This window comes from Aphelocoma coerulescens, chromosome 1 (genome assembly GCF_041296385.1).
Source record: "Aphelocoma coerulescens isolate FSJ_1873_10779 chromosome 1, UR_Acoe_1.0, whole genome shotgun sequence".
Classification (NCBI taxonomy): domain Eukaryota; kingdom Metazoa; phylum Chordata; class Aves; order Passeriformes; family Corvidae; genus Aphelocoma; species Aphelocoma coerulescens.
This window is the reverse complement of record NC_091013.1, coordinates 34,380,699-34,390,565: the sequence shown is the minus strand read 5'-3', so window position 1 is coordinate 34,390,565 and position 9,867 is coordinate 34,380,699. Positions and strand designations below refer to the sequence as shown.

Below are 9,867 nucleotides of genomic sequence, written 5' to 3'. Positions count from 1 at the left end.
CGGCGGGCGGGCCGGGCCGGGCCGGAAGGAGGCGCGCATTTGAAGGCGGCGGCGGCGGGAAGGGGCGGTGGCGGAGCGGGGCAGGGCCGGGCAGGTGAGCGCGTCTCTCCCGTGGTGCGGAGCCGCGTCGTTTCTGAGCTGCTTCTGTGGGGCGAAGCGCGGCGCTCGCCCGAAGGGAGCGAGCCTATAGCGGCGGTGCCGGCTCCCCGTGCCCGGGGCGGCGCCGGGCTGGCCCTTCCCCGGGACCGTTTCTTTCCAGGCGAATGGCGCTTGAGGCTGGCTGGGCACAGCCGCCAGCGCCGTGAAAGTGTTGAGCTGGACAAAGTAGGGAAACGAGGTGGTCTTCAGTTTCAGAACGGACTAACTGCACTGCGAAGTTACAGCGATTTGGAAAGTTTTAAGTGGTGCAGTGTTAAAAGGCTTCTAGTTCTGCCGTGGGACGAGGATGGGCTTCAGGTTTTAATAGGATGTTCGTCTGCTAGGTATTACTCGTTTCCAAATTGAAGTGCTTGTCTTAAGGCTTTTCAGCCAAGTATTTACATATAGAATCATTTAGGTTAGAAGAGACGTCTAAGAGCGAGAATCCTCTATTTTTTATCATATGCTTCATGCATATAGATCAAATCCTGTGAAGGGCTTTAAAAAAACACAAACATGAGGAAGCATAGGTTTTATTTGAACTGTATCAAATCGTGAAGTAATTGGATGCCGAAAACCTTGATAGTAATTTGAGTTCTGTTCTCAGTGTTTCATTCCAGTCCTCTGTCTCTCTAATACCAAAAAAAAAACCTGTTTGTTTCAGGTGAATAACTGAACCTGAAATCATACTGTCCCAATTCTTGAGTTACATTGGTTTTGTAAAACTGAAAAAGTGAATGTCAAATGTAAGGGGTTTTAAAGTATCAAATGACACGGCTTTGGGAATCATTCACATGGGGGGATGCAAGATTTTAAATCCGTAGCACAACCTCAGAATGAAAATTGAGCCTTCAGTCTTAGTTCTAAATCTCTTGACTGAAAAACTTCTTATTAAATCTTATTTGTTCTATCACCAGGGCTTAGCATAAACTGCTTAGACATTTAGTTCTTAGCATGTTCAATTATAAGTATTTTCAAGTCTTATTCATCATAATACATGTTTTTAACACTTATTCATAGAAGATACTTGTAATATTTGTTAGCTATCTCTTTGAGAAAGCCCAAGTGCAATTTCTTTTTCTCCAGTCTCCATCATTTACACAATATGCTTTTAAAAGAAGTTATCCATTGTTTAAAAGAAAGTATTGGAATTGACTCTGATTTATGGCTTGCACTTTAAAATGTTGTTGAAGTCGCATGTTAAAATATAACTCCCAACTCATGTTGGTATCTTGAGGGAATAAATATCAACACTTTGTTGAATAATGCCTGTGAAACACTGAAAGTTGAGTGGAATGTTTATATGATTGTCAAATCTTTACTTTGAATTTGAACCAACAGAATAGGGAAACTGGAAGAGAATGTCACCTGGAAAAGTTCTGCAACCTGCAGTGAAAATGAAGGTGGATGAACTCTTCTTGTGCTGGTTGAGTCAGCCTGCTACTCAGCTAACACTAAAGGACTGCTTGAGAAGAATCAAGAATAAGGAGAAAACGGAGTTTGGTAACGCAGATTCAGGAAACAGTAAAAATGAGAGTTTCAACAGTAAAAATTCCAATTCCAAGCAGTGTATATTAGGAGATACCAGATTGCCTTTGATGTCTTTCAGTCCTCCTCAACTTTCGAGTACTCTTCCATTGGCAACTCCAGCTAGCTCAAGGAACACTTCTAATGTTAGAGCAACCCGTCGATCCTCAGGGACCCAAGAAGTAAGTTTGTTATTAGATTTATTTGTTTAAATGGAAATGAATTTTGTGTTTGTGGTATTGGTGAATTATGTACGTAAGTATTTCCCCCCGAGGAGGTATCAGGAGTGGAGTGAAGCAGCAGCACTGAACATAACATATCAATGTTTGTGTGTCATTAATATCAGTGGATAGGTGGCCTAAGCTTCCATAAGATTATCTTGGCTCCTTGCCATCTAATTGGGGATGAATTTAAGTCCTTGTGTTTGTGTTCCTTTTATAACATACTGCCTTGACTGCAAATATTCCTTTGTCTAATGATACCAGGCACTGTTGTTAGTACAAGACTCAAATTTGGCTCCACTGCATCTGCATATTAACAAACTAATTGTTTTGGTACTGCATGGTACATTCAGCGCTTCCTTCCTAATGGGGTCTTCATTTATAACAGACAATGCCCTCTGTGCAAGGATAGCAACCCTGCCTCCAACCTGAAATATTCTTTTTAAGCTTGCAATTCAACTCAATCTAGTCTCTAGCTCTTTTTGTAAATTGTAATAACAAAACTGGATAGAAAATATTGTGGTGACAGACAAAAGTAAGCATTGCTTTTGTATGATCAACAGCCATAGAATTATAAAATGGTTTGGACTGCAAGGGGCCTTCAAGACCATCTAGTTCCAATCCCTCTGCCATGGACAGGGACACCTTCCACTAGACCAGGTTGCTCAAAACCCCATCCAACCTGGCTTTGAACACTCCCGGAGTAGGAGATGCACAGCTTGTCTGGGCAACCTCTTTCAGTATCTCACCACCCTCATAGTAAAGAATTTGAATAATTTCTTTCTAATATTTGACCTAAACCTACCCTTTCCATTTAAAGCCATTCCCCCTTGTCCTGTCACTACATGCCCCTGTACCAAGTCCCTCTCCAGCTCTCTTGTTGGCCCCCATTAATTACTGGAAGGCCTCTGTAAGTTCTCCCCAGAGCCTCCTCCAGGTAGAACAACCCCAGCTCTCAGCCTGTCTTCTTTGGCAAGGCACTTCAGCCCTCTGATCATCTCTATGGCCTTCCTCTGGACTTGCTCCAGCAGGTCTGCGTCCTTCTTATGCTGAGGACCCCAGAGCTGGGCACAGCACTCCAGCTGGGGTCTCACCAGAGCAGAGTAGGAGGGCAGAATCACCAACCTTGCCCTGTTGGCTCACTGATTTTGATGCAGCTCAGGACACAGTTGGCTTTCTGGGCTGTGACTGCACATTGCTGGGTCATGTTGAGCTTTTCATCCAGCAACATCCCCAAGACCTCCACCTCGGGGCTGCTCTCAATCCATTCTTCACTCAGCCTGTATTTGTGCTTGGGATTTCCTTGTCCCAGATGCAGTTCCACTTGGAACAAGGCTTCCACTTGGCCTTGTTGAACTTCAGGAGATTCATAAGGACTTCAAAGAGTTATTATGCTGTTTGGGCTATAGGACTATAAATTCATGTATTTTAAAAATACTGGAAAATTGTAAGAGGTTGTAACTCCCAATCACTCTGCATACTTTGGTATCTAACTTATTACAGTGGACAAACCTGGTATCCCAGAGAAACCTCGGTTTGGTAAGGGTAGAGAGGATAAAGCTGAGGATGTGTAAGAGTATAAATTAGTTTTTGTTTGTTGTTGATATGCATTGAGTGTATAGACTTACCCTTCAGCCCACAAGAGTAACAGCATGACTACTGTTTTGCACTTAAACGTTTAATCTGAAGTGATCTCTTGGTTTCATAAATACTAATTTTCAAATCTAGTTTGACAACTTCTTAGCTCCAAAATGTCACATGTCCAGTCTAGTGTTTGTCTAGATTGATTTTACAATAATGGGGACTTGTATTTATGTATAATCACCAGCCAGACAGCAGGGCATGACAATTGATTTACTTTCTTTGTTGTTGTTCACACTGTTATATTTCCTGTTCTAGTGAAATGCAGAAAGTCAGTCAGCAGATGCTCAGTTTATTCTTGTATCAGACAAAAGCAAGCAAAGGAAGAGTTTCCATTAAAACCCACTGTTATTTGCTATACTTGATCGCTAACTTGTGTACTGTATTTTCTCTTCATGTGTCTTGGTTGATTGCTTTAAGTAAATCTCGTAAAGAAGAACTAGAAGAGACTAATGAAGAGTAACATTCTTGACTTAATTGGAATTGTTTGTATAGTGCTGAGAGAGAACCTAGAGGAGTTAGGTTGTTGGTTGCTTGAGAAGGTTGGGGAGGGGGAATTTCTAAGCAATGAGAAATTTATTTATGGCTTTACTATTCAGCTGAACTGAAGCTTCATCCAAAAGTTTCTTAATCTCTAAGTGTAAATTGCATTTGCAGCTGGCATCAGCTCTTAAATATCACCAAGATCTGCATGTTCTGCTATGACAGTGTATTTTCTCTTTCTTCCACAAGTGTACCCCACTTTCTTCCACAAACTACCTCATACAGTGTCAAAACTAATGCATGTGCTGTTGTGCATCTTACTATGCTTCTCAGATCAAGCCACAATGGTTTTACCTACCTCATATGAGTTTTAAGTAAGTTAGAGGCTCTCATCTTGTTTCTATAAATGGGAGAAAATGTTTCAGATACTGGACCTATAGTACAAACTAATACAGATTTAAATTCTAAATAGCAGTCCTCAAAAATGGTAGAAGTTAATGTGCTTAGCTCTGTGTGCATGAGGGTGTTATTAGGAAAAGGCTTTTACATCCAGCCATAGAACTGGAGAATTATTTCTTTTTGGACTACATATGTCAACTTAAGCATCTTGCTAAACCTTTTCTTATTGTGTACTGGAAGTCTCCTAAGGCAGCATACAAACATTTGACTTATTTTGGCATGGTACATTTTCAGTATCACTGAGCTAAATCACTACATTTGATTATGGGTAAGGTTGCTGTATGCTTTTTCCTGTTTCTTAAAACATTCCTGCAACATTTTTGGAGGACACCAAACAATAAAGCCAATAACAGAAAATTACCATCCTCAAATAATTACCAGGAAGTAAATATGAATGTGTAGGAAAACAACATTTTCATGCTATAGGTTTCTGTACTTGTTAGCAGAACATGTTTTTCTGAAAGGGAAGCACTCTTAATTAGAGTTTAATTAGATATTTAATCTTTGATACTTTAAACAGTAGCATATGAGCAAAATAAGTTTGTGTGCTGATGGCAACCATGAAACAGCATTAAGAGTACTGTAGCTGTCAGCTGTTGTATTCACGGAGGTCTTTTCTTTTTTCCTTAGATTAGCTTGTAATTGAAGCCTGCGGCTTATACTTCTATCCAAAATTCAGAAGTTGCCATGTATTTTGCTGAAACACTAATGTCTTGTCAGAGGAGAATTTGCTGTCTTTCAAGATAGTTGAAACCCTCCCCTGATTAGCAAGTCAAAAAAGTACTTTCTCCAATAATGAAAGAACCTACATAGTCTTTATGGAATTTTTTCATCTGGACAGGTCACTTAAAGCCATGTTAAGACTAAACTGTTGACTTAATCCACAGCACATTTTAAAATCTAATCAGAACTCTACCATGAAAATTCATCTTACAGTGTGTTTTACTGCAAATGAAAACAAAACAATGTTTGCTTAGGAATTGTTTTTTTCCTTTAGGGAAGGTATTTTGCTTCCCTTGCATGGTGTCATCCACAGTGAGGTGGATATCTGATTGTACCCATTGTATAAATGTAATTGCAGAGTTGTGGTCATTGTTGTTATGTGAAGTGAAGTGCTTGCTAGCATTTGGTATTCTGCAAGTAGGCCTGTGATTTGTATGCACTAAATACTTCAAAAAACAGAAATTTAGAGACATAAAAATATTTCAACATTCAAGTCTCAAATATTTTCTGACTGTATTGAAGAAATTCTGGACCTGTAACTTTCAAACTTGAAGAATAGCTGTAGTAGATTTCTTCTAACCCTTATCACTACTGAACACAGATTTAACAGTTTTTCTGGGACTCTAGCTTATCCTAAACACATGGGGTATACACAATTGTACACTGTTCATCACATTGTCAAAAATGCCAGTTCTCAAGGCCTAAAAGGTGCCACAGGCAAGATGTTTAATCCTAACCCAGCTGGTGTGCAAAGCATCTGGGGAAAAAAATCACAGAATTCCCTATGGGCATTTTGTGGGGTGGTGGTGCAGAGAGAATATGATACAATCAGAAATACTTCAAAGTTATTTTCCATTTCTCTGCAGGGTCAACCTTTGATGTAAAAGTACTTCTTGGAGTGGTTTCACTGTTCCTGCTTGTTACCCTGTGACAATTAAAGCTCATTTCCTCCTATTTCTAAAACTTGAACATTTTTTACAGCTTTAATACATATCTGCTTAGCTTTTTTTTCCTCAATAACGTTCTTGCCAAGGTTTTGTAAGCAGTTACTTGATTTAAACATAGTGGTACTGCTGCGATCCATTTTAGTTTAAAGGGAGGCTAGAATGAAACCTTTTAACATTGACTGAAGTCTGAATAACACTTAATAGTTGCTTTTTGAAACAAATTAATTGAGGGCTTGAGGTAAAGGGTAGCTAGGCTGATACACCATCATCTTATTAGATGCTCTGAATTGCTACCCTGTACACTTTCATACCAGAAGCACTGTTAACACCAGAGCCTGGGTTATGTGAGCTGTGTTAGCATTGCACTGCACACCAGGCTGCGCTGTGTGGACTGAGTGTGGTCTAACACAGGCACCCCCTAACTCTATATTATGCAAAGATAGTGTTAGTAGTGCCATGTCCTATCACTAAGTGGGGAGGATGGTGGGCATGGCTTTCAGCTCAAGCCCGTGACTTAAAGGGAGACTGTAAATAACCTGGTATCAAACTGATGTACTTTTACAGTGATAACAGGGTACTATGAGAGATGTCAGTATTAGTGTGATCTCAATAAAGCTCCTTCTATGGTGCCAACAAAGGAAGGGCAGCCAAAAGTTCATATTAAGGTCTGGAAGAGTGCAGCTATAGGTGCTCCTATAAAATCATTATTAGTTTTGAGTGGGGTGAAATAATAGTAGGCAGCATAAGCAGCACTGGTAGTATGTTGTGTTATTCATCTTAAGCTTTGCTGTACTGAATAGCTTGGAATAGAAGAACCATTATCCTGAATAGAGGACTAGCTGTTCTTTTTATTTATAATTGAGAAACTGAAAGTTATTCACTGTTGTAGGGTTTTGATAGTGCTCTTTATTCTAACTGTATCTTGTTATCCTGGCATATAAATGTTACTTTTGTTAGCAGTTGTATTGATTTTGTTTACACTTTGTGCTTTATTAAAAGAAATAGTGAACTTTTGTCCTCCTTCAAAGTGGCAGTTGCATTTGTGTCCTACTGGAAGCTCATATTTTTTATATGCTGCATCCAGTCTTAAGAGTTTTTCGTATTTCTAGTACTGAGAAATGGAATTCAGAATTGTGTGGCTTTCTTCAAGTTTGAAGTTCACCTAAGTCCTGACACAGGACAATTAAAATTAATTCAATTTTGAATTATGACATTTATTAATCACAGTCACTCCTTTGTGAGTAACTGATGCTTAAAAGCAAACAAAAAAAACTTCAAAGCTATATAAGATCATTACTTACTTCCAGTTGCTTCTCTGTCCAGCCTTTTAAAACATGTAAACTTAATTATAGCTTTTACATCAGTCATTTAAACAGTGCATTCTTTTAACAGGTGTTCAATCTGTGAGGAAATGAGCTATTGATATAGAGGAGATAGTCTTCTCTCTTTTTTTGCATTCAGTGATGCTTGAGAACCTGTGTTATATTTTTTTTGAGAATCTCTTCATATGCCTTACATTTACTCTGTCGGCAAGAAATAAACTTGAGGCCAAAAGTATGTATGGGCTTACTTTCAGTACAAAACCATAAATGCAGCTCATCCAGTGAACTACTTTGTCCACTGTTGGACCTAGTCAATGGCTGCACAGGATTTGTCAGCAAGCCATCTTATGAGAAAAATCTATAAAATGCCCGAAGTCAGTGTACTGCTGAAAAGGGATGACTCCCATCCAAAGGAGAGTTAGTGATGGATAGTCCTACTTTGTTATTCTGTTCAGCTCACAAATGCATTGTCTTCTTGTTCTCTTCTCATGCAGAGCAGTTAAAAATGGAAAGTTGCTAGCAAGAAATTCGTTTCAGGATCTTTCAGCGTAGCAAAGGCCAGGTATGGACTATCTAGTTTAGAAATAATTCTTGGTAGTGTTAAATAATGTGAGAGTCTAGTCACGAAAAAAGAACTCGGCATTTCAGGTTTTCTTGGTTTGATTTGGTTTTGCTTGCTTTCTTAGTCTAGCAAAGAATTGCTGCTTTCATTGTCTTCTACTAATTATATTTATGTAATTTCTTCTTTGTATTTCCTGCCTCAAGTAGCTGTGTTTTAGCAAGCATCATTAGCTGATTGACTTTTTGTATATCTTCTTGAACTATTTGTTTTTACTAATGCCTTCTTTCCACTTTAAACCTCTGGAATATATCTTTAATATACGTTAGTCATGCTGTTACATGTTTTTTCTATATTGAAAAGGTGCTACCTTGCCTTAGTTATCTTCTCTTAACTGCTGTGTTCTGCCCCTCACTATTAAGTTACTTTTGTAAAGGGTTGCACTAGTTGCATAACAACCCTTTACATTGGCTGATTTGGAGATAGAACAGTTTTCTTTCCACAGTTAACCCAGGAGCCACTCTTAATTTCTGCACCATCACAGGCTGAGGGATGCAATGGGGTTTCATGCTGTTGCCACTGGGCTTGGCTATTCAGCCTTGTTTAAACTTCTTCCAAAAGCCAGACAGGCTTTCTGTCATTTGGTTCATGTGTTACTGGGTTGAAGACTAGACTCCAGCAACTAAAGGTTTTATATGGCTGAAAATTATTTTCTTGGAGGCCTCCTGTAATGCTGGGATGCTTTTTCCAAAGGCTTGAGGTCACTTCCACATTGTCTCTTAAGACTTTAATATACTGTTGGTATATGCTTCTGACAAGAAATTCTCGTTTGCTAGGCAAATACTTAAGGGTTTTTTTAAAGTATTCTAAAGGTTGTATTTCCTCTACATTACCCAGAATACTGTGTTACTTGTTTTGTGTTACTCTTGTGTATGTTCAGATCTCTGTTAAAGTGGTAAAACTCTTTGGCCACAGTCCCTTGAGTCTGATCCATTCATAGTGTGTATCTTTAGCTTTGGAAGGAAGCTCTGAGCATGCATCTTCCCCTCTGTTTGTTTATCTAGCTAATAATAAACTGCCAGGATACTTGAACAGCTTCATGGCTGGCATCCAGCGCTTCACCCAGTAAAGGATTTTGCCTTATCTTTCACTGGGGAGAATTCAGATTTAAAATAAATGTAACATTATACCTGAACACTTCTAGTTCAGTCTGGATGAAAGCTGACTTTCCCCTTTCCCTGTGTTAATTCATGACTGAAAAGGTTAAAACAGATCTTAGGGGGTTCTTGACGCATTGCTTTATAAATGCTCCATCTCTAAATGTGGCACTACAAACTCCTTTTCCATTTAGATGGTGAAAAGGATGTGATTAGTAGCTGCCAGTGTACTTAAGTTTACTCAATTGCAGAGAGATTGTTCATATATTGCAACCTGCAAACAACAAATATTCTGCATCCAGGTATATAAACAACCACTAGGTTGGAAACCATACTGCTAAAACAGTAGTAGTCTAACAGTGGGGTTGACTGAACACCTACCTTGGGCAGTGAAGTAATTAAGATTTTATAATGCAGAATATTCAAAATACTGAACCTGGTTTGCTGGTTAAGTTATGATGGATTCTGAGTTCCGTTTGAATAAAGGAGGGAAATATACAACTCTTTCCAAAATGGAGTTCAGAACGCTTCTTTGTTACTGAGGCTCCTCCAGCAGGTTCAGGAGCTCCAGGCCTTTTAGCTTCCAGACTCACACTTCAGTTTTAGGTTAGCTCTCCATATGACAGTCCACCATCTTAATGACATAATACAGCCACAGCAAATAAGACTGAGTGTAGCAGCAAATGGGAG

The 9,867-nt window shown here is 39.2% G+C and overlaps 1 protein-coding gene across 2 annotated transcripts in view; it reads left to right on the top strand.

Moving 5' to 3' along the window:
* Positions 1–62: 62 nt before the first annotated feature.
* PPP2R3B (protein phosphatase 2 regulatory subunit B''beta) overlaps positions 63–9,867 on the top strand; it is a 44,345-nt gene continuing 34,540 nt past the window's right edge. Inside the window, exons 1-2 of one of the 2 annotated variants that reach the window (XM_069006787.1) lie at positions 63–94; positions 1,480–1,847. In XM_069006787.1, coding sequence (XP_068862888.1) covers positions 1,500–1,847 — 348 coding nt within the window. In that variant the 5' untranslated portion in view covers positions 63–94; positions 1,480–1,499. Of the gene's footprint in view, positions 95–170; positions 483–1,479; positions 1,848–9,867 lie in introns of those variants that run through there. The other variant, XM_069006795.1, reaches the window with a different exon arrangement.